The sequence below is a fragment of the Contarinia nasturtii genome, unplaced genomic scaffold (assembly GCF_009176525.2).
Source record: "Contarinia nasturtii isolate CC-2019 unplaced genomic scaffold, AAFC_CNas_1.1 Cnas_scaffold_3804, whole genome shotgun sequence".
Classification (NCBI taxonomy): domain Eukaryota; kingdom Metazoa; phylum Arthropoda; class Insecta; order Diptera; family Cecidomyiidae; genus Contarinia; species Contarinia nasturtii.
In genome coordinates, this window is record NW_022201101.1 from 144 (window position 1) to 24,413 (window position 24,270).

General features: G+C 36.2%; 1 protein-coding gene and 6 non-coding genes across 7 annotated transcripts; 3 read left to right on the plus strand and 4 right to left on the minus strand.

The window, feature by feature from the left end:
* The first annotated feature begins 7,106 nt into the window (after positions 1-7,106).
* Trnag-gcc lies at positions 7,107-7,199 on the plus strand. The gene is made up of 2 exons: positions 7,107-7,142; positions 7,165-7,199. It is a non-coding gene; the product is annotated as a tRNA-Gly (tRNA).
* A 190-nt stretch (positions 7,200-7,389) lies between these two features.
* Trnae-uuc lies at positions 7,390-7,461 on the minus strand. The gene has a single exon. It is a non-coding gene; the product is annotated as a tRNA-Glu (tRNA).
* Positions 7,462-8,017: 556 nt separating this feature from the next.
* Positions 8,018-8,088, minus strand: Trnag-gcc. The gene has a single exon. It is a non-coding gene; the product is annotated as a tRNA-Gly (tRNA).
* A 415-nt stretch (positions 8,089-8,503) lies between these two features.
* Positions 8,504-8,575, plus strand: Trnae-uuc. The gene has a single exon. It is a non-coding gene; the product is annotated as a tRNA-Glu (tRNA).
* Positions 8,576-8,851: 276 nt separating this feature from the next.
* Positions 8,852-8,924, minus strand: Trnaf-gaa. The gene has a single exon. It is a non-coding gene; the product is annotated as a tRNA-Phe (tRNA).
* A 1,062-nt stretch (positions 8,925-9,986) lies between these two features.
* On the minus strand, positions 9,987-10,059 carry Trnaf-gaa. Its single transcript has one exon. It is a non-coding gene; the product is annotated as a tRNA-Phe (tRNA).
* A 628-nt stretch (positions 10,060-10,687) lies between these two features.
* On the plus strand, positions 10,688-12,833 carry LOC116350171 (lysosomal acid phosphatase-like). The gene is made up of 10 exons (XM_031781907.1): positions 10,688-10,821; positions 10,889-10,928; positions 11,021-11,107; positions 11,169-11,242; positions 11,306-11,333; positions 11,453-11,578; positions 11,641-11,778; positions 11,878-12,034; positions 12,101-12,350; positions 12,442-12,833. Exons 1-10 carry the CDS (start codon positions 10,759-10,761, stop codon positions 12,673-12,675), a joined length of 1,197 nt encoding a protein of 398 aa, XP_031637767.1. The 5' UTR covers positions 10,688-10,758; the 3' UTR covers positions 12,676-12,833.
* Positions 12,834-24,270: the final 11,437 nt, after the last annotated feature.

The following is a 24,270-nucleotide window of genomic DNA, read 5'->3' on the forward strand; positions in this document are numbered from 1 at the left end:
TCCCCATAAGTGCTCCCCATTTAATTTTTTCATTCATGGACACTCTTTTTTGGATTCCAATTTGAAAAATATTTCGATTCCACTCACCATTTATTGAGTGGATAACGATGGATTCGGGTGGAATTATTTTTCTCCGCAACTTTAAATTTCAATTTGCATACCAAAGGGGCTACTTGTGATATTGGGCATCAGGTCGGTCATACAATGAACTCAAAATTGTATGAGACTAAAACGGTCTACCTTTCACCGTTTTTGCCAAACACTACAGTCGATGATGTCACCGATCATTTGAAATCTCACCAATGTTACCGTGTAGTAGGTGACTTAAAGGTGACTAAACTGGTGGGCCAAAATATGGACACAAGGAAATTATCGTTTGTTTCCTTCAAAATAGAAGTGCCAAGTCGTTATTTTGACATTGTTATGGACAGTTCCATTTGGCCAACGGGAGTCAAAACAAAAGAGTTTGTGGAAAATTCATTGCCTCGCAATAAAAAACCTGAGTCTATTCCACCTCCCAAACGAACTGTAAATAATTCAAAAAACAAGAAGCACGCCTCGTTCAAGCCACCAATTCATGGTCGAAAACGACCAAAGCCACAACAAAGGCAAACAATATCATCGGAAATTCCACCGATTGCCAATTTGTTGCCACTGCTGTCACAGTGCCTACTCAGTCCACTGATGGGATTGTACAGTCAGCCCCAACTGAACCGACGCAAGTAGGCAACTCGATTCACGCTCTCCCTCCTCAATCGACTTTGGTGTGCAATGATATATATTATCAAAATGTTCGTGGCATGCGCACCAAGTCAAAACAATTTTTCTGCAATTCGTCGGCATTTTCACACTCGATCGTTGTTTTAACGGAAACATGGTTAAACCAGTCTCATTTCTCGTCAGAATTTTTTGACAATTCATACCATGTTTACCGCAAGGATCGCTATGAGACTGGTTCATCGTTAAGTCGTGGTGGTGGTGTGCTAATAGCAGTCACATCAAAACTTACATCCACCAACATTGTATTCGACGACACAAGTGAATTGGAATATGTCTGCGTTAAAGTCAGCATTAATACAAAACTCAATGTATTTATTTATGCTGCGTATATTCCGCCAAACTCACAGCCGGAAATATACAAACGCCACTCGATTGCCATAAGCCATATTCCATCGAGCCCAAATGACACTATCATTGTACTGGGGGATTTTAATCTACCCCTTGTCAATTGGATTATGGATGACGCTGAATTGAATGTTCTCATTCCAACTTGCGTCACTCCACTGCATGCGGCAGATTTCATCGAAGACATCACCGCCAATGGTGTCTATCAGATTAATTCTATTCGCAATGCAAGCAATAAATTGCTCGATTTAATATTCACGAACGATTTCACAAATGTGGAAGTTTCTTGCCCGCCTCCTTTATCTGTCATTGATGAACAATATCATCCACCAATTCTCTTGACGTATGAATGGCACATAAATAACGCAACGCAAGGGCAATTTCAAACTCGAAACTTCCTCAAGGCCGACTACATTGCAATGAATAGGTACTTTGCCGACGTCGATTTCTCTCGTCAATTTTCAAATAAGACCCTTGACCAAAAAGTCGACATTTTGCACCAAGTTATTAATGAAGCGATCGATATGTACGTACCTATACAAACGAAAAAGATTCAATCGAAATGTCCGTGGAACAACAAGCAACTCCAATCTCTCAAGAACAAAAAGAACAAAGAGTGGAAGAGATCGAAGTCAACGAACGATGACTCAGACTACTTGTTTGCGCTTGATAATTACACCAAACTTAACACGGAACTGTATAACTCGTATGTCGACAAAATGACTTCTTCACTGAAGTCTGACCCTACATCGTTCTGGCGCTTTGTCAATACGAAGAAAAACAATGATTGTGACCCAAAATTATTACATTTTGGTGATAAATCTTCGGTTGATAAAAGGGAACAAGCCGAAATGTTTGCTTCTTTTTTTAAAAACAACTTTGTTAACCAGCCGTGTCAAAGTCAATCGGTAGCACAAGCATCAACTCAAACAAACTCAAACGTTAACGAATTGATTCTTAACGAATTTTTTGTTTTCGACGAGTTGCTTAAAATAAACTCAAAGAAAGGCGTTGGACCGGATGGGATACATCCTATCCTTCTCAAAAATTGTGCCGCCCTACTGTATGCGCATCTAGCGATAATATTCAATGAATCGCTTTCCACTGGACACTTTCCCACGAGTTGGAAACGTTACAGCGTTGGACCAATTTTTAAAAAGGGATCACGCTCTAACGTTGAAAATTATCGGTGCATTGCCAAATTGCCAACAATCGCTAAATTTTTCGAATACTTGATTAATTTGGAGATCAGCAAGATGGTAGCCGATAAAATCGTGCCTCAACAATATGGTTTTATGAAAGGCCGCTCAACTTCGATGAATCTTTTAGAATTCCTGCACTTTTCACTCAAGGCAGTGAACGAAGATAAGCAGGTAGATGTACTTTACACAGACTTTAGTAAGGCATTTGATATTGTTGATCATTCGATTCTGATTTCAAAACTTCACAATTTCAATCTGCCACCAAACTTAATCGATTGGATCAAATCGTATTTGTCAAATCGTCGTCAATTTGTGAAATATGGGCAAATGGAATCAAGTGAGTTTGTTGTTAACTCAGGGGTGCCTCAAGGTAGTCACTTGGGCCCCACTCTATTTCTACTTTTCATCAACGATATTGTAAATTCCATAGATGACGACGACATTTTTATCTCTCTGTTTGCTGACGATCTGAAATTGGCAACTTCAATCACTGACACCAATGACACTATCAAACTTCAAGTGGCAATTGATAAATTAAAGAACTGGTGCGAAGCAAACAAACTTTACCTAAATCTCGACAAATGCTCTGTTATGTCGATATCAAAAAGGAGAGAGAAAATCATGTGCTCCTACTCATATGGCAGTCACAATTTTAAGAGAGTAAGCGAACAAAGAGACTTGGGAGTAATTTTCGACAGCAAACTCAACTTCGTCAAACACATCGATTCAATCGTGGCAAAAGCAACATCAGCGCTCGGATTCGTGAAGAGATTCTGCTACGATATTCCTGATGTCAATACTCTCAAGTCGTTATACTGCGCCCTCGTACAATCAATCTTGGAGTATGGCAGTTTAGTATGGCTACCGTACCATAGCATTCACAAGAACAAAATTGAATCTTGCCTTCGTCAATTCTCAATGTTTGCACTCAAGGAGTATCCAAACATCTCGAATGACTACAAAATTTCATCGTACAGCGCTCGCCTGGGCAAACTAAACATGCAATCACTCGAAAGGCGCCGTATAAATGCATCAATTTTATTCATATTCGACTTGATGCAAAACAACGTTCACTGCCCATCACTGAAGACTGAAATGGCCCGCAATCAAAATGGACGTAACTTGAGAAGTGTCGAGTACTTCAAAATCAATGACAAATTCTTCCGAATCAATCCATCCGTTCCACTCAACCAAATGTGCAGAATGTCAAATAGGGTCCACGAACTATTTTCGATGCAATCAAAGAGATCAACTTTCAAAAATCGACTTTTATCCTTAAGCGATGATCACTTTTCTAACTTGTCATTGGTGTCCAATTATAACACTGTTTTCTTAAACGAGCAAATGTGATACATTGTGATTTATTTTTTATATAGATATAGTATTTGAAATTATATTTATTTATTAGTTTTCGACTCATCGTATCCGCGTGCAATTTGAAAATATTAACTATTTATAAGTGTTTTTTGCTGTTTGACGGGATAACTTTTGGCTATTACAGTAAGACGTAGCTAATTGTTTATTTATTCATTTATTCATTTATATGTTATAATGATGTAATTTTAACTTTGGCCATGGGAGTGTAGTGACCACTGCGAAATCGGCGGCCCCATTCGGTCTATTTACCTTTACCGTGCAGCCTGGGATGGTGGCTGAGTGTTCATTCGATCTACTGACCCGGGCTAGTGCAGCCTGGGATGGTGGCTGAGTGTTCATTCGATCTACTGACCCGGGCTGGTGGACCGTGTGGGTGACCGTTAGAATATCGTATGTGGTCGTAAGATTATTATTGAAAAGATGTGGTTTTTAACGGTGATCAGATGTTTACCATAGTATATCACTGATTCATACCTTTTTCCCACCAACAAATGTATAAAAAATTGTAAAGACTCAAATGATTCAGCCAGTTTTGGCGGTGAATAAAGATTATTATTATTATTATTTATTGGGTGGATAAACGATGGAATAAATGAGTTTTACTTCAGTGTTAATTTGATTACTTTGGATCTAGATGAAACTTGTTGAAAAAAAGTTGGAGACACCCGAGGCACCAAATTGTTTTAGATTCCTTATAAAATTACCTTTCGAATGGTATATAAATTATGGAGTTTCCGGCAGGTTTGATGGCATTTTACGCTGGCCGTTTGGCCGAAATATGAAAAATTATGAGAAAAATCGGCTTCCGAATCTTATAGCAAGCAACCTAGTTCTATGATTTTGATGAAACTTTGCCAGATGATAGCTCTTGGAACCCTCTTTCCAACGGTATATAGCTTATTAGCCAATCGAACTTGTGGATGTGTTTCCCAGGTGGCCGTAGATTGACGCTAGTGATATATCAATGATACTATTGATAGTTCGATATGAATAGCGTGCTATTGGTACATTTTAATTTTGTGACAACAACAATTTGGCTCTTCAATATTTTGCCGCAAATGTAGAATCTAAAATATCAAAATAGAGCTCTATATTTGAAGGAATATATTGAAGAGAAATAATTGTTGTTGTCACAAAATTGAAATGTACCAATAGCACGATATTCATATCGTACTATCAATAGTATCATGATATATCACTAGCGTCATTCTATTCACTGCAAATTAGTGAAAATATTTGCAAAGTCAATTTTCAAGGGGAAATTTATTGCGGCATTTTCCTCTGATTACTTTGAATTTTAACATCTGAGTTTTCTGAGAGTAGTTTATGGGGTTTACTGCCTTTTTGAAGCTCAACTTCATAGGTGGCAATATAGCCAAAATGAGAAAAATATAGGTAAAGTACATTTTCGAGCTTCATTGCAAGCAACCTAGTTCTATGATTTTGATTAAATTTCGCCAGATGATAGCTCCAAAAGTCCTCTTTCTAACGCTATATAGCTTATTAGCCAATCAAACTTGTGAAGAGTTTTGGAATTTCAATTTAATTATGGCATTGACAAAAACCTTAGAGAAAAACGAAATCCATGTGATGCATTTATTAGGTAGTTCTGGACGTTCTCATTTCAGTAATTGAATTGAACGATTTCACCATTTATGGATCATCAGCGCAGCTTTTAAGAAAACCATCTATATAATTTATAGGATTTACTAACTTTTTGAAGTGGGAGCGCATAGGTAGTCGTTGAGGCAATATGAGGAAAATATTGGCAAAATCAATTTTCAAGGTGTAATTTATTTTAAAAAAATTGTGGCAAAAAATTCAAAATATGAATGTCGAGTAGTTTGTTTTTCTTAGTAGTACGGTTCCACGTTTCACATTAAGCTCTACGGCCAAAAACTGGCAGTGTATTTTATTATGATTGCTCATGCTGTCTATAAGCTAGAAAAACTAAGACACGAGATCCTATATCGGTACATGCTTCGCATATCAACATCTTTGGAAAAAGTCAAATTTTCAGGATATTCTCATTTCGTGGACCAATTTTCTGTGAATTTCGTGGAACCGATCATCGAATCTTTTGCTCTGATTAGCCTTATATTAACTGAGGACCTATAGTTTACATTGAATAATCCATAACGATTATTGCAGATAGTCAGATGTATAGAGTCTCTAGAACATGAAATAGACAGTAAGTCACTTTTTCACGATATTGCTCTTGCTCATTTTTCAGTCATTTGTCAACAAAAAAACTATAATGTACATTGCACAATTCTCCATTTTCGCTTGAGATATGTCGTATGGCTATCCTCTTTCCAACGAGTGCATTTGCCGATGAGAACGAGACGATATAACTATTCTGTGTTCAATTTTTGGCCTTGAACCGAGCCTTAAATATACTAAAATATCTGACGCAATAACTTGGCTGTCAGTGATCTGATCCTCATGAAACTTGGACATAATGTCAGTGGGGCAAGTACCTTTCTAACGCATATAATATCCAGTAGGTGGCGCCACTGGTATCTATTATTTTTAAAAAGTTCGGTTACAAAAAAAATCTCCACCAAATCGTGCTGAAAAACCACCACAACCAAAAGAAGACGATTATTTGGCTGATGAAACTAAAGGTCCAACCGCAACCGATTATGGAATAGCGTTAGGATGAGGTATAAACCGACACATTCTCACTTTCAGGCAACTTATAATTCAATGTAAAAAATTATTTACATGAACCCATTCAAATAAACAGACAAATATGACTATTTTTCATTTTCGCTCCTTCAAATATTGAAAATGAATAAAATGGTTATACAATAAACATTATTATTTCTTTATTTCTTTCCCCTTGTATCCAAAACAGCTTGAGTTTCTTCTTTTACGTCATTTGTGCGGTTTTTCATATGTGCCTAGCTCGAAACAAACAATTTCATTATGTGTGTATTACCTTTAGCCAAATTCAAATAACAGGCAAAATAATTGGTCATCCACAAATGACTAGATGTTATGTCTTACTTCGCTGAGCCATTTGGCCACCAGTATTTTCACGATTTTTCTCTGATTTAAAAAGGATTTTCGTCCAAGGAATTTTATTAGAACTTTTTATTCAAAGTTCAAACGATGGTCATAGAAGAATCGACATGAAAATTGACTATGATTGATTGTTGAAATGAAGATAAAAACATACATTGGTGAATTGCTTATTTCAAGTATTGAATTTCAGTTCTTTGATAAGACATAGTCGAATAACATGAAAACTGCCATGAAGTCAGTGTTGTTCATATGATCACGATCACAAAAGATCAACATTAATTTATGTAACTTGTGAACACATGTCAAAGTCTTTTTCATGTCATTACCATTATCACTAAATTCTCGACATCGCCGTGATTTATTTCATCTTGAGCATCGGTGGTTCAGTGGTAGAATGCTCGCCTGCCACGATATTTGTAATTATGCAGGACGCGGGCGACCCGGGTTCGATTCCCGGCCGATGCAATTATTTTTTTGATATTTTTATGATGTTTTTAAAAATTTTAAAAGACCATTCATTATAGTATCTGAACATCATAATTTTTATTGAAAAAATAGTGGCTATCTCTGACATTTTTCATCTGAAAAATTAAAGTTTTCATTCAAATTAAATAGAATACGAACAAAAATATGAAATTAAGGAATGAGAAAAAAATTCCCCTACCGGGAATCGAACCCGGGCCTTCTCGGTGAAAGCGAGATATCCTAGCCACTAGACCATAGAGGAGATATAAGCTTGGGATCAAATCAATTTCACACAACCTGTATTTGTTCAGCTTATCAATACATCAGTCTCTCTCTCTCTCTGTGTCTTTTATAAATATACCAAATTTGTATCATAGATCTAATAAATTCCTGTCTTCTCTTTTTAAAAAACATCAATAGCTTTTTAAGTCGAATTGATCATGCCTAAACTGATCAAGAATGGAAGCTTCAGAAAAGCATTCTACGATGTTTGTATTGGTTCCTGACTACGTCAAATGCAGATGATTAAGTTTCCATTTCTTCTGCATTTCCATAAACTATCTATAATCAATGTAACTTTTTTGAATTTATAACAAAAAATAAAGGCATCTTATCGAAGTGTGAATTTCAATGATATCGGCGAAAGTATGCAAAAGAAAAGATTTTAAATAATGTTTGAAGAATAAGCCATGCTTTTTCGTGTTACATAACCAAATTTAATCTGGCTCTGAACATTATAAAATATTGTTTCGAAGCGAGGTATTGCTAAAAATAGATATTTCGTTTGACATTCTGTTAAAAAATTCAAAAAATATTAATGCATCGGCCGGGAATTGAACCCGGGTCGCCCGCGTGGCAGGCGAGCATTCTACCACTGAACCACCGATGCTTGTGAAAAAGGAAGTTTCAACTAAAAAAATGATTATCAAAAACAACCAATTTACAAATCAGTCCCCAACGAATGGAAAAGTCAAAAGATCATATGCCACATGTTGACTTCAGACATGATAATACAAAAAAGATAATTGAATCTGAATGAATTTGAGTTTAAAAGAGACAAGCACAGAAACTGCAGTAACATCAAGGCAATTAATCAACTACATAACCAGTTTTTTTATAATTTTTGTTTGAAAGAATTAATTTGTCAACTGTTTGCCTGTTGTTTCAACATCGATGCGGAACTTAGCATTTCGAGAGACTTTTTCGTGCAATGATTTTTCCCACTTAAATGATGTGAAAATGTGTATTGGCTTACTTGGTAGAGATTTCGGAACTTAAAATTAACTGGCAGCCTTACATGTATCTCCTCTATGGTCTAGTGGCTAGGATATCTCGCTTTCACCGAGAAGGCCCGGGTTCGATTCCCGGTAGGGGAATTACTTTTTTTGAATTTTTATTCCATTTTTACGCTTTTTTAAATACCATCATAGCTTCCAATCCAATCACGTTCCGATGAAATATAAAAATATAATTTAATCAATACTCCGCCTTAAGCTTTTTTCACTGTTGTAACATATACTCAATAAACGTCTCACACAGACTTATTATAGCACTCAATGAGCACAAACATTCATACAGAAAATCCACATAACACCCATCGAACAAATTGTATGTCAGTGTGTATAAAAAATGGAATTAACTGAAAAAAATTATGCCGAAACCGTGGATTGAACACGGGACCTTTAGATCTTCAGTCTAACGCTCTCCCAACTGAGCTATTTCGGCACTTACAAATAGAAATATCGAGCACGGTTTCGGCATATGACTCCGTAACTTAATATGGAAAACGTTAAAAAAAGCTTTAAAACAGATTTGCATTTTGAGCATTTCAATATGACTAAATGCAACATTTCCCTTGTGGAGATATTTCGACTTCATAGCCGACTATAAATTGACTAATTTGGCACAAAAATGGCTGATATTTCAGCCAGCTAAAGTTAACTATAAGTGCGTCTTCATTAAACTTGAGTTGAGAAATGTCGATTGTGATCATAGTTAACTACGGTTAACTATAAGTACATGAAATTGACTTTTGTCAACTATGTTGACTATAATCATTTTCAGTTAACTCTGACACATAACCGACTATATTCGGTTTCAATCATCTATTGGTAATTTTAACCGAATAAAAGTGATTAAAATTGACTTAATTTATTGTCAGGTAGTCATTTTTTTTTCACAAGCGTCGTTATTACTTTTTAAAAAATTTAATCGTATCAACTGAATCGTTGAATGATGTTTTGAATGCTTATAAAATTGTTTGGCACAACATATTGTTCTGTGCTTGCTGAGCACTTCTTGAAACAAACTCCGTGAATGTCTCAAAATGGGAATATACCAAAGACAAAAAAAATTCCTGACGTTGAAAATGTCCCAAATAATTTGAAATATAAAGATTTTGTTTAGATTTGAGCGCTTTTGGAGAATATGTTTTCAATAAAATCAAAATCTGGATGTCTTTTTAAGAAGAAAATCTTTAAATGTGTAAATGTTTCGAAATAGTTTATCTTGTTTGCTTTTTTTACATTTAGGCAATTGTCTAAATTTTTCAAAGATAAATTTGTTGGAATAGTAAAATTAATAGAAACATGCACACTTGTATTTGACAAATTAGTTGTAATGCTCGGATTATTTAATAGATCCAAATAATGGATCATTGCAAGTTTTTCAACATTCAAAATTTATTGGCATAAGCATATAAAAATCTAATAAACAGATGGTTGAATATAACCAACGAATATACACAAATTCAAAAAAATAAGATATAAACAAAAATAAAAAAAATTATGCCGAAACCGTGGATTGAACACGGGACCTTTAGATCTTCAGTCTAACGCTCTCCCAACTGAGCTATTTCGGCACTTATAAATAGAGGCACTAGACGCAATCACAAAGTCAGTCCCAAAACTAGTTGCTTACATTGCGGGAATGATTACAGTAGTTTTCGAGTGAAATGTGTGTGTCGTTTATTTTTCTAAAATTTCCTCTGAAATTAATGAAAGATGAATTTAATCAAATGAGATATCAATATACAATAGATTGATTCTCAAAATAGTTTTTTTTTTTTTTAATTTTAAGTTGAGCTGATAACACGATTAGTGATAAAATTTAACTACATTTTGGATAAGCATTGTAATAACCGTGCGTATGTATGACCCTGAAAAAAGAATCGAATGAAATAATTTTGAATGTAAGGAATAGTACATCTGAATGTTTTGTTCGTATTATTTTTTTGTTCATGGTAAATTTTCATTAGAAAAAAATGAAATGAAACCCATGTTTTCGCACTTATCTTCTGTTATTAAGAAATATCTGTTTTCCAAAATGTGTTTAAATACACACATTTTTTCTACCCATCTTTATCTGCATATTATATAAATTCCAATTCCATTTTTCTATCTGTAAACACAAACGATTAACGTCAATCGAGTTTATTCAACAAAAATAATCGAATTTATTTCAAAAACAAATAACTACAATGGTTCTGACATGTATAAATTTGAAAACATTCCCTAAGTGAATTCAGTCGATTCGTTTATTTTTCATAGTCTCAACGAATATGTTAGAAATGAAGTCATTATATTGGTTCCTTATAGCTGCTTGTCTATTGAATGGGTGTTTTGTAAGTGCTTTAAATAAACGTGCTCCGTTAAATCATTAATGACTTCTTTTTTCTTCCAAAACAACAGGTGCATCAGTGTGAGGGCAGTAGTGGCAGTAAAAATAAAAGTAATTCGATTAATCTTGAGATTAAATTTCCCTTTCATCAAATTGGATCAAAGCCAATTTGAGCTAATTTTTCTTTTTGTCTTATAAATCAGAAAAAGGCAAAGTACAACAGGCGTCTGGATCACAAGATCAACTTATATTCGCTCATATTCTGTTCAGACACGGGGATCGCAATATCCGTAAATATTTTCAATTTATTTTTCTTTTGTTTGTTTAAAAATCTGTGTTATATTTTTAAAGGGGTACCTTTTCCAAAGGATGAGCATGGTGATATGAAAAAAAATTATCCAGAAGGTCCAGCAGAATTGACTAATGTAAGATTTTTTCTGTAGAATAGTATGACACTTTTTTATAACTATTGATTGAAATGCTTTCAGATTGGCAAACAACAACAATACGAACTTGGTACATATGGCTTCACTTTTTTTCAATTTCTTTATCTTCTTATATCACTTCTTCTTATCACTTTTTTCAATTTCTTTATTGTTTTGAATTTTAATTTCTTTTTCGCTTAAAATGAACAGGAGTCTACTTAGCAGAAAGATACAAAAATCTCATTGGAAATAATGGTGCCTATCACAAAGATATCATATATGTGCAAAGCACTGATGTTGATCGCTGTTTGCAAAGTGTAGCGCACAATATGGCAGGTATGGTAAAAGTAATCCTTAATACAATGTTCAAACTAATTAGTTTTGTTTATATTCGGCAGGTATGTTTCCCCCCAAAGAGAACCAGAAGTGGAACAAAAAACTTGGACAAATTTGGCACGCGGTTCCAATTCACACTGTTCCAGAAGCACAAGATCATATTTTGGCTATGAGGAAACCATGCCCATTGTTCTCTCAAGGTGAATAAGATTTTTTTGTTTTACCATTTTGCGTTTCGGGTTCGAAAGAAATGAAAAATAGTGCATATTAATTACAATCGATTTTTCTTATATTTAAAGAATTAAATGACGCCTTCAACTCTAAGAAAGCAAGCTTTGACGGCAACTCATCATATATAAATATGTTACGCGAAAATTCCGGTTTGAACATTACGAATGTCTGTAACGTCTTAGACTTATACCATACTCTTTGGGTACACAATGAGCACAAATTGTCGTAAGTTGAATAAAATTAAATATTTTTTAAAAAAACTAATGCTAATTAGCGGTAATATTATCTTAGACTGCCAAAGTGGGCAAAGAAAGAATTTTATCCAGGATGCTTAATGGAAAAGATTGGGATGGAGTGTTTTTTGGCTTTTGTTTCAACAGAAAAAATGCTTCGCGTGAAACCAGGCTATCTTATTAAAGATATTTTGGATCGGTTTTCGGCGAAAAAAAATGGAACATTGAAACCAGATCGATCAATTCACGTTTATTCGGCGCACGACACTACAATCATTGGAGTTTTGAGTGCTTTAAAACTTTTTGAGGTTTTTATTATTTATTTTATTTTGATTTGGTTCAATCATATTTAATTCAAAATTTATATTTTCATTCATCTCGTTCCCCCTATCATTGAAGCCCCACTACCCGGAATATGCTGCGTGTCTGTTTTTCGAGCTTTACACATCCAACAATGGACATTATGTACAACTATATTATAAACGTGATCGTGAGGTAGAACGACAGCCATTGCAAGCACTCAATATCCCAAATTGCGGCAAAAAATGTCCATTGGATCAATTTTATCGAATTTTCCAAAACATCATACCATCCGACAACTACGATGAAGAATGTAAACCAAGGACATTTTAATAAGCAGAAATGAATCGAAGATTTTTTTTCCAGTGATGGGTGGAAAGAAGATATTAGTTTTTTTTTAGATTTTTAGTTCTAGTTTTTTCTAATATCGATTTCCTGTCCATTTAAATGTTTTGTGACAATTAAAAATGAATAAATGCATATAATTTGAATATTGTGTATTAGTTAAATATTTTTTTATGGTATTTAATACAAAATGTTTAAAACGTATACCCCTGAGATTGACTTGAATAAACTACAGTATTAAAAAGTTTATCGACTAATTGTACTCTTCTTGCTTTTTTACAATTTTTTCTATTTTTTTTTTTTATTTAAACTCGAACGATGGAAAAATTCTATAAAACAGGAGACGTTTTATATATAAAAGAGAAAAAGAAGTAAGATATTAATGTGAGTGATAAAGTAATTTTCACTAAATTTCGAATTTCATAAATATTTTTCGTTCCTATATTCAAACTAACAAATTAATCTTTTTGTTCTTTCCATTGATGTTGACTTGTATTTATCAATAAATCCAAACAGTGAGTGAAAATATAAACTAAGTATGTTCCGTCAAGTAAGAAAAGTTAACTTTGTAAGGTTTAAAAACATCGGCGAAAAATTGAATTTGAAAGGCTTCAAACAAAAAGCTTTGTTCCTGAGTTCATGCGTTGGAGAAAAACCGCATATAATTTCAAAGAAATTTAAAGCTCACATATAGTACCAGACTAATTCATGCTCCAAGTAATGAGCTAATTCATTTAAAATATAATATTGAATGCCAGGATTAACATATATTATGGTAAATTTCTGGACCAAATTCGATTAGTAGCCAATTTTGCTATTTGATACATTTACAAAAGAGTTGTGCCCTATTTCAAATTAACCGACGGTTCGACAACTGAATTAACTAGGGGGGAGACACCAAGAATAAATTCCGAATCCACTATATAAATTACTGATCCAGCTATTCCACTAATCCAAAAACACAAATCGAAACTATTTTTCCTATTCCATGCACTGTTTCCATCAAAAATGTTAATTCTGCTATTCCGCACTATTCCACTAATCCATCAATAAACTTCAAAAGAAATGTCAAATGGATTTGAAGTGAAACAATTTTTGCTATTCCATGCACTGTTTCGCTATTCCACGCGAATCCATTCACAGGCGTTGCTATTTCATTGCAATTTCTCGAATGTTTACACTAAAAGTCTAATACTATTCCGCGTGTCTGCCCCCTAGTGAATTAATTTATGAAAGAAAAAAAATTCGATGTCTGGTGCTCACAATACCACTGTAAATAGTCAACATTCCAAACATATGTTGCATTCAACTCACTCACAATTATGATTTGCCTATCATATCAATAAAAAAAACTTAAAATAGGGTAAAACGAATTTACTTTGTTGTTATGCATGTTTCTTGTGTTTGGAGTTATATTGACGATTTTTAAGTATCAAAGCCTGAGCAATACATGACAATCTATTTTGAAGTAGCGAACATGCTTTCAATTTACTGATGCCCTAGCTGATGCCAAACTTTTTGTGTGTGGCTTTGGACAAAGTCACTATATTCCTATTTTTTTAACAAAAGTTGTAGTTAAATGCCACCAATCAACATACATCTACTTTACCAAGACTGATATAAAAAAAAACCAAATTACGAATAACTTCCAGTAGCAATATTTGTATAACGTATCTTATGCCAAGCGTTTTTATACATGTTATCAGTTACATGTACAATGTTTTTGTGCTTGTCCAAGTAGATATCTGAAGATAAAGACTAACTTGAAAGCGAAAAAAGACCCTTAAACTTTTTCTGTTCGTTTAATTAAATTATTTCATTGGTTACCTTTAATGAAAATTCTCTGTAAGAAACATATATTGTTGCAAACAATCCATAGAATGGAGGCTAATTTGGACACCACTTTAATTAAATATAAATAGTTCGTTGAAAATAGGTCAATTAGTAGAAAGAAGTGGAAACTTTTGCTCAAGTATTGAAACATGTTGGTCGTTTTGCATCTCAATAACAAAAGTTCAAGATCATAAATAGTTATTATTAATGCCCATCGAAAGTTGATTTCTTTGCAATTAAATAATTATGGAGTTCATGCCAATTTGCGAATTTCCACTAAAATTGAACATCGACTTTGACTCGGCCATACCTTATCATATTTTTTTCTGCTTTTTTGCATCTTTAATCTTGTATCATTTTTTGCAGTTATTTCAATTATTTTGAAATACATTTCCAGAAGGAATAACAACATCTTTTTTCAACTTTATTCCATTCAATCGTCTGCAATCAGTCTAATCTAATATTTACAAAATCAGATGGGTTTTTAACATTTGATACATCTCTTTGAGCAGCCATTTCAATAAACCTAGCAATGAATCGACATGAGGCAAATAAAAAATTGAAACATTTTAATAGAAAGACGATAAACGAGTAAACATAATTTACGAATAAAAACGCATGCTATCTATTATCGTTTATTTCGAATGAAAACATACATTGCTTTTCCAAGACAAATCAATTATTGGTATTTGTTATTTAGTCTACACCGTGTTGTGGAAAGTATTTTTTTAAAGCGTCTGCACATCATACATCAAATGATTTAAAAACCAAACAATTACATTTCGTCGAAATCGATTATAACAATCATGCGAAGAAAAGTAGATTTGATTACATGAGCCTTTTAAAGAGACAAATAGAACTTAAAAGCATCCGGTTTATATACATTTTTCCGGTACTCAGATGTGTAATACCATTGTAAGAACTATTCTCAATAAACAACTTTGTAAAATTGCTATTAAAACTATGGACAAGAGTCAAGTGCAATTCAATTTCCTATATGTCAACTTCAACGTTTGTTCACTACATTTTGAATCATTTCATTTCGTCTGAAGACATCAACATAGTTCATGATGTACAATTGATGTCACAGTATGAACAGTCATCAAAAAAAATCCCGACAATTGTGATGGCAAAAGAAAAATCTATGTTGAAGACAAACCATCTAACCAGCAAATTGACAGAGCTCATAAAAAAAGAAGATAAACACATAAATGGATGCTTTCATTCAATTTCAAAACAAAAAACTTCCTACATTTGCTATGGTTTTGTATTTTTTATAACTTCCAATGAACGGAGTCAAAGTGCAGAGCATTCAACAGCCAATGAATGAATAATAGAATGCTTTAAAAGCCTGCAATCCATTTATGATGCACAACAAACTCACCTTTAATTGATCATGTTATTCGGAACAAAAGGGAATAAAATATGATTATTTTATCGATTTTAAGCATATGAATAGAATATGTGCAACGAATTATTATATTCAGAGACAGGATGATGGGTGGTTTTTTGTTGTTGGTTCAAATAATCGAAATTCATAGCACCGATCGAAACGAAATTCTCACCTTATTTGAGTTTTGGTGTGCGAAAGTTCAATTTGATTTGGTGCCATTGGCACCATCTGCCAGCAGAAAAAAAGGTAACGTAGCTTCGATTTAGGCCCAGAACTCAACCACAGAGCCATATCGTTTCATACCTCATGAATTCATGAATAAATTGTGACGGTTGGTCGAGGATTTACGATGCTAGTCAAGCGACAATCAATGCTCAGGGAGCAAATTGTGTTTATTTCACTTTCATTGCACACAACTTTTCGAGGTTATTACATTTGATGCATTATTATGTGAAGGAGTCAATGTGAGAAACCAAAGTTTTACCGTTAAGAATAATGTGCGAACGAAAATACAACAAACAAATTCGATACGGAGTCGAACATGAGAATTACTTCTCTTCGTGTATCTCAGCTCACACTGGGGAGAGTCACGACGAATGGAATACAACAACAGCGATTTATATATTATATAGTATATTTTCTTGTGAACGATTTGTTTTTTATGACCATGTACTTTTGTGCACATATAAGAAATGAACAAGGGGCAGTTTGTTTATTGCACTTTGGTCATTCTTTTTTCTTTCGCTCCTTACTCCAATGCAATCCTTTTCGATTTCTGTTTGACGTTTGTTCGCCTTGTTCACCGTTCGCCGTATGTACAAGACAAGGCAAAAGAGGTAATTTATATTCAAGCAGCTATTCAGATCGCATGACTCTTCCAACTAAATCCTACATATTGACGCGAATGGTGGCAAGCATAACGAAAACTACTTAGACCCATTGAATGGAACAACATTTTTTCCTTCAACATGTCAAACGTCAAAGTTGCACTTTTCGCCCATCTATTTTCCGCACAATCCAGGAAGTGCAATTAATTTCATTTCGTTAATTGAAAGTTAGCTGTATTCGTTTGATGTTGTGCTTGGTGCGCACACACACACATACCAGAGAACTTTCTTTTCACTTTTTTGCTTCATCTTTGGTCAAACTCAATCGATGCGATTTGTTCGGTTCTTTTTTTACGAATATTATACGGAAGGAAATCCATTATGATCCAATTCAATCAATTTATCATCGATAAAAGAAAAACTTCAACATAAAAACGAAGCCAGCAGATTTTGAGTATTTTGTCGGGTTTTTTTTTTCATATATTTCGGACACGGCATGTATTTTCAATGATCAATGGAATGCGGAAACCACTTCCGGCCAATGGTATATATAATCCAATTTGTACTTAATATATAACAACATCACATTTCTGTCATCTTTATCGAGTCGATGTTAAACAATCATGTTGCTTGATATATATAGATTATCGAAATGTCATCCAACTAAAAGCTACATCATCTGTTTTCAATTTGATTTTCCATAGACAAGTCTTCTTACAGTAAATTTCAATATGTAATTCCCATATTTAGATAAATGCTTCATTGAATTATGTTTGTTTGTCAATTAATTGTGATATATTACAGTTTGTGTCAACTCTAAATTGTTCAAATGTTTCGCTAAAAATAAAGATTTCCATGAAAAAAAAAATATCCATTAAATGCAAACTGTGATAGGTAAAGCTTCGAAATTCAAATGTGGTAACTCAAACATTTATACCTAGCACAGATTAAATAAATTCGGTAAGAAGTAAAATAAAGTAGATCACATCGGCTATATTTGCATCTACTAGTTTCATAGACACATTTTCGAAATTGGAAATTTCATTTCACAATGTGACAAATCTCAATTCACATACCATGTTATGCAAAATGGTTACTCTGGTTTCAACGACATTCAGATACCGAGATTGTTTTCACTCGATTTATATATAGAAATTCAGAACTGACATTTTTTTGAAATTCTTTTGTCAAACGTATATCCGCATCGATTCTATCGAGCATCCTGTATATCTATTGTTATTTTAACACACACTGGGAATTACACGATATGTCATTTTCTCGTAGACATTATAAATAATTCATTGAGGCTGGGCGATGCAGAAGTAATATAACTTCGAAGCCGGAATATTTTGTCGATTTTTCGCATTGCATGTGGATGCTCCTGAGACAGAGCCCAACAACAACGAATGGAATTGATTATTTGTAGAGGCAACAAGGTTGCGGCCAAAAATTCAATAAATTATTTCATAATACCAAACATAGTTCCTGAATCATTACTCTTGCAGCGAATGAAGAACAAAAAAATTCGAAAACTTTTCCTTCAATATTGAAACTTAAAAAAACAGTTCTACACTTTATATTTGTTATGTTCACAGCTGACATTTGGATTATTGGATTATTGGATTAAAACGGGGAGTGTCCTATTTAAACAGTAAATTTTAATATAGTTACTCGTTGCTCAAGTTTCATAACTTATTGCAAGACGCCCGTGTGTGTATTGAATACACGAGAATAGTCTTTTATCCAAAAATGTTTCTAAGGCATGGATTGTCATCGCATGCCCGTTTGAAAAACGTTACCAATTTGAATACACTCGGTGCATGAATCAAAGGGTAGGATCTCCAGCCCGTGAAGTCAGCCCGTATGGTATCCAACATTGGACATCTATCTATGAGGTGGGCAGTTGTTTCCCCTTCTCCACCACACAGTCTACAGTCCGGGTCGTCTCTGAGATTTAGATTTCTCATATGAGAATTGACCCTGGCGTGCCCGGTAAGTAAACCAATTACCATCCGGAGTTCTTCCTTGGGCAATTTGGCTAATTCCACCGTGAGTTTTGAACATGTGAATTGAACGAAGTGTTTCGTTTGCTCACATGAGAACGTACCCTGCCAATTTAGGCGGGATCTGTTGCTAAGCCAAGTAGCTAATCGATTCTTGACTCGTGAATATTCAATTGGTATGTATGGTTCTGGACCCTCTATTGCATCGTGTGCAGCCAATTTTGCCGCCCCGTCTGCCAGGTCATGCCCCCGAATACCAGTATGAGATTTGATCCAAACCACCCTAAGGTTGTTCGTTTCAGAAATGCGCTGGAGTGCCTCGTAACAGTTCATAGCCAAGCCATTTTGCATCTTAATATTCTTAAGATCAGTTATGGCTCCCAAACTATCTGTGAAGATAGCTATATTTCCCCGTACTGGGTCCCCCAGTATTTTGTATGCACAATGAATAATTCCAGATATTTCCGCCTGTTTGACTGTTGTTGTTTGTCCCAGGGGAAATGAATAGGTGAGGTTCTCTGCTTCACAGTAGAAGCCGCATCCACTACCTGTTTCTCTGACTGAACCATCAGTGAAAAAGGAGTTTTGTGCCCATTGTTTTTGCTGGAAGAATTCATTGAGACTTTTTGTTATAATAATCTCGAAACTCCTATCGAAATTGTAGGAGGTCGTAATTAGTTTGTCAGAAGGAGCCCCCAAAATCTTGTCAATATTGAAAAGATTTGTTAGGGCATCATCATGCAAATTTCTAGGACTTGTCCTAGTCTTTATTTCCATTCTCAATCTATAGGCCGTTTTCATTGCTTCAGACTCTATAAAGTCTTCCAGCCTTGGTAGACCCAAGAGAACGTCAAGAGAAGCTTGGGGGGTTGTTTTCATAGCCCCCGTGACACACAAGCTTGCTACTCGCTGTAGGTGGTTTAGCTTTTTTCTGGCACTAGCAGTCGCGGTGCCAGTCCACCAGATCAAAGATCCATATGCGAGCATGGGCTTGACAACAGCTGTGTATAGCCAAAGGAGGCATTTAGGGGATAGACCCCAAACTTTACCAATGGCAGACCTACAGCACCAAAAGACTTTCAGGCATTTCTTGACTCTGTACTCAATGTGGCTTCGCCATGTAAGTTTTGAGTCAAGCATAACACCCAAGTACTTTACATGATCTCTTTTTTCGATCCTTGAACCGAACAGAGTTGGGTTCCTAAAACCGTGGAGGTTTCTGTTCTTTGTGAAGATCATGAGTTCTGATTTTGCCGGGTTTACCCTGAGTCCCACCTCCAGACACCATTGTTCGACCAGCTTAACTGCTGACTGGGTTCTGTCTGATAGAGTACTCAGGAATTTTCCCCTACAAATTATGCTGAGATCATCCACATACCCAATCGCCTGGTAGCCATTTTCGTGAAGTCTCTTTAGGAGTCCATTCACTACTAATAGCCAAAGGAGAGGTGACAGCACTCCGCCTTGGGGAGTCCCCCTCGTTGCATGCACTATCACCTCATCCCCCCGATTCCGAAAGGTTATGGTTCTGTTCATTAGCATCGAATTAATCCATTTTTGGATCATTTGGTTTGCACCAATTTCTCTTACACTTTTATTTATGGCTTCAAAGGATACATTATCGAATGCTCCTTCAATATCCATAAACGTAGTGACCATGAATTCCTTGTCCAAGAGTGTTTTCTCGGCCATGGATACAATTTTGTGGAGAGCCGTTTCGGTTGATTTACCCTGCTGGAAGGCGTGCTGACTACCATGCAGGTCACCCGAAGCCTCCAATATTTCCCTTAGATACCTTTCGATCAGCCGTTCTAATCCCTTTAAAAGGAAAGAGGAAAGACTGATTGGTCTAAAGGATTTCGGCGACGTATAGTCATCTTTTCCTATTTTTGGAATAAAAGTTACTTTTACATTTTGCCATGAGCTGGGGACGTATCCCAGAAGTATCGAGGACTTGTATATGGATACAATTATATCTCCGATAATATCCCATGTTTTTTGTAAAAGCACTGGGTATATCTCGTCTAGGCCTGGCGATTTGAATGGGCCAAAAGATGAGATGGCCCATTCCACCCTCCTGGGAGATACGAGATTTTCGATGAAAGCGTCAACATATGAGTTTTGGACTGGCTCCAAGATTTCTTGGGCTGGCAACGCATGTGTTACATTTTCAGGGAAGTGCGTATCAAGTAGGAGCTTTGCAGTCTCTTCATCAGACTCCGTGTAGCTTCCATCTTGTCTCACAAGTATTCCTGGACCCTGGGCTGGGTCCTTAGCCAGAATTTTGTGTACTCTTGAGGTGCTTTTAGCCCCCTCAATTCTGCTAAAGAATCTCTTTTCAGAGTTCTTTTTAGCAATAAGAATTTCACTGGTGTACTTGTTCCTACTCCTTCGCCATATGTCATGGCAGAGTGGGCCTTGAGGTGTATCCTTTCTTGCTAAATATATTCTAAGTAGTCTTCTGGATTCCTTTCTTAGCCTTTTTAGGTCCGTATTCCACCAATAATTGTTCTTTATCTTAATTTCACGCTCAGGGCATGAAATATGGTACGAAATCTTTAAAAGATCTGTCAGACTTTCAGTTGCTTGGTCTAAACGATCCCTTGTAGAGATGTCCAGACACAGTCTTCTGAGTGCTGTAGACCCTTTTCTTACTTCGTTTCTAAGTAATTCCCAGTTTGTATTTCTAGGGTTTCTGAATTTATTCTGTGCTCGGCGAGCACATAATAGTTGGAAGCGAATCTCTCTGTGGTCAGAGAGTCTATCTTCCTTTGTAACATGCCAATTCCTCACGAAATGCGAGAAATTAGCAGATATCAAAGTTATGTCTAAGACTTCCGATCTGTTTCTTGTAACAAACGTTGGTTGTACACCTCTGTTTAAGATGAACAGGTCAGTCGTTGCAATATATTCGAGAAGTAACTCACCTCTACGGTTTGTGTCACTACTTCCCCAGACCGTGTGATGCGCATTTGCATCACCCCCCAATATTATTGGAAGTGATCGGTTGATAGAATAATCATATAATGCTTTAAGTCCCTCTCCTGGAATATCTTCATTCGAAGGGTTTGCCAAGTAGAAAGAGCTTAGTATCACATCTGAATCAAGAGTACTGCCCTTACCCAGTTTCACTGCTGTGGTGTCCCGTGAACTGAACTGTGGCAAAAGTGTCAAGCTCAGTTCCTTGGAAGCAACGATACATGATCTATTGGGCTCGTTCGACTGATTCAAATACAATAAATTCATCTTTTCGGTGTCAAAGCCACATATTTTGTTCTTGACAACCCAGGGCTCTTGAATCAAAAAGATGGAGTTTTGTTTTTTTGTTTGCATATCACATATTGACTTACACACAAGTGCAGTCGCTGCCTTGCTTTTATGCAAATTTATTTGATGTATGCTAATCCATGCCAGCGCGTTCAATTGATTTGAGTTGCTGGCTGTAGATACAGCGTGTGTGGATGAACTGTTATTTGTATTAGCCATGGCTATATCAAATTACAGTTCAGAGAGTGAGAGAAGCAGAGAGCTTCGGGTACCAGATGCATCAGTCGATGCCTCTGGATTCCCGTTGCTCGTCCGCAACTCCCCCAGTATCCATGGCTTCTGGGCCATGTGAAGTGTTGGATGCGGTGTCCGATAGGGCAGCAGTCTCTGTAGACATCTCTACTTGTTCCTGTCCGCCCTCTTCAGATAACTCATCCATATAAGTGTCAGAATATTGTCGTTCAACCACAGTCACATCAACGTTCCGATATGAATCGTCACATTTTGCTTCCAGGTCATCCGTCGCTTCTGTATTTATTTCAGAACCAGATTCAGAATCAGATTCCGATGAAATAACTACCTCGTCCATGTGGTCAGTCCCTTTCTTTTCAGCAGGGTCTGATTTTTTGGAACGAGTGATTTCATATAGGCGAGTTTTACCCATTGAACTCTGGGCCTTTCTCGAGGAGAATGGCCCGGTCCCGAGGCCTGACACTAACAGTGAACTGAGTGCCATTTGCCTCCTTTTTCGAATTCAAGAGTTTGAATGAGATTGGTGCGAGTAGGGGATTTGCTGATTTCAGCAAGATCTCCGCATCTTCCCAATGCTCAAGCTGCTTAAAGAAACCAGTGAACAGCGGAGGGCGTGGTATCTTACTGAATTCACAGACAATAAGAGGAAGTTCCAGCTTGGTAGCCAGTCTTCCAGCCACGCCCATTAACCATTCACTGGAGCGCTTGTCATCACACACAATCTTGACAACTCCACGAGTGCGGGTGGTACTCTCAAACGTTGGTGCCTGGGAGCCGGCTCGTACATCCTCGACCATGATGACGTTTAATGTCTTCAATATCTGCGTGAACAAGTCATGCGATATTTCGGACAAACTGTCCTGGCCGACGGAATGTACAACCGCCATCTCCAGAGAAGATCCTACCAGGGCCTGGGCATAGGTGGGTTTCCCCGATGCCACATTTTCTGGGGTCTCCTTTACGTCCAACCGTTTGTGAGCGTTCAGCTCTGGTGGAGTTCCTTCCTGTGGGCGAGGACGCTTTTTCGATGCCGACGATGGGTCTGGCAGGGACTGTTGTTGCACCCTACCCAGAGCCCGTGAGGTACCAACAGATGGTCCAGCTCTGGTAGGAGTGGACGACGATTGTGGAGTTCCACTTAGCTCTGGCATCGAATTCGAACAAAGCCCGGTAGTCACAGTGGATTTCTCCATGTTTTCTCGGGCTTTATTACGTACACGACGTTCTCGTCGTATTATTGTTGCTGAATGGCTTTCAGCGGGTGTTTTGACACCCTTCTTCTTCGTCTTCTTCTTCTTTTTACCACCATCTCCAAGGGTTTTACCCAAGCTACCAGGAAGGTTCTGACCGCTGGTTGCCGATGAAGATGCTGGTGGCTGGTTTATGAGAATTTCTCCCATCACCTCAGACCCAGTGGCCTCCGAGCCCCCCGGTGTGATCAGGTTGCTGATGGCCTTAGGGTCTGTAAGTGATGAGTAGGAACCCCCACCCACTCCAGAAGAAGAAGAGGAAGTCATTAAAACCTGTGCCTGGGAAGCACTGGCTCCAGACTTAGACAGGGCAGACCCTAATGGACGTTCTTTCGAACCTTCCCCGTGTCCGCCCTTTTTCTTGGTCATATTTGGGTCCATTGCTTTAAATTTGAATCAAATTGAAACAAAATCCCAGGTAAAAATGAAAATAATAGAGAAAGAAAATCACTAAAATTCGAAAAATAATTGAAAATTTATTTTAATACCGAATTTATCAATGAATTTGAGTCAAAATATTGAAAATTGCGGAAATATTATCTTGAAAACCAAGAATTATTCTCAAATCCCGAAAATATATATCAAATTTTAAATATAAATTCAGGAAAAACTTTAATTAATTTCAAGCCCGATTAAATTTTCCGACGGAAAATATTAATTTAAGCGCAAAAATATAAGAATATTCGGAAAATCAATTAAAATTTAAGAAGAAAAAAATTCAAAAAAATCTTCTCTAAGACCCTTGATGGGTTAACTTT

Coding starts and splice junctions, on each gene's coding strand:
- LOC116350171 (XM_031781907.1), top strand. CDS start 10,759: ATGTTAGAAATGAAGTCATTATATTGGTTCCTTATAGCTGCTTGTCTA. Junction 11,108..11,168: donor ACACGGGGATCGCAATATCC/GTAAATATTTTC, acceptor ATATTTTTAAAG/GGGTACCTTTTCCAAAGGAT. Junction 11,779..11,877: donor ATGCCCATTGTTCTCTCAAG/GTGAATAAGATT, acceptor TTATATTTAAAG/AATTAAATGACGCCTTCAAC.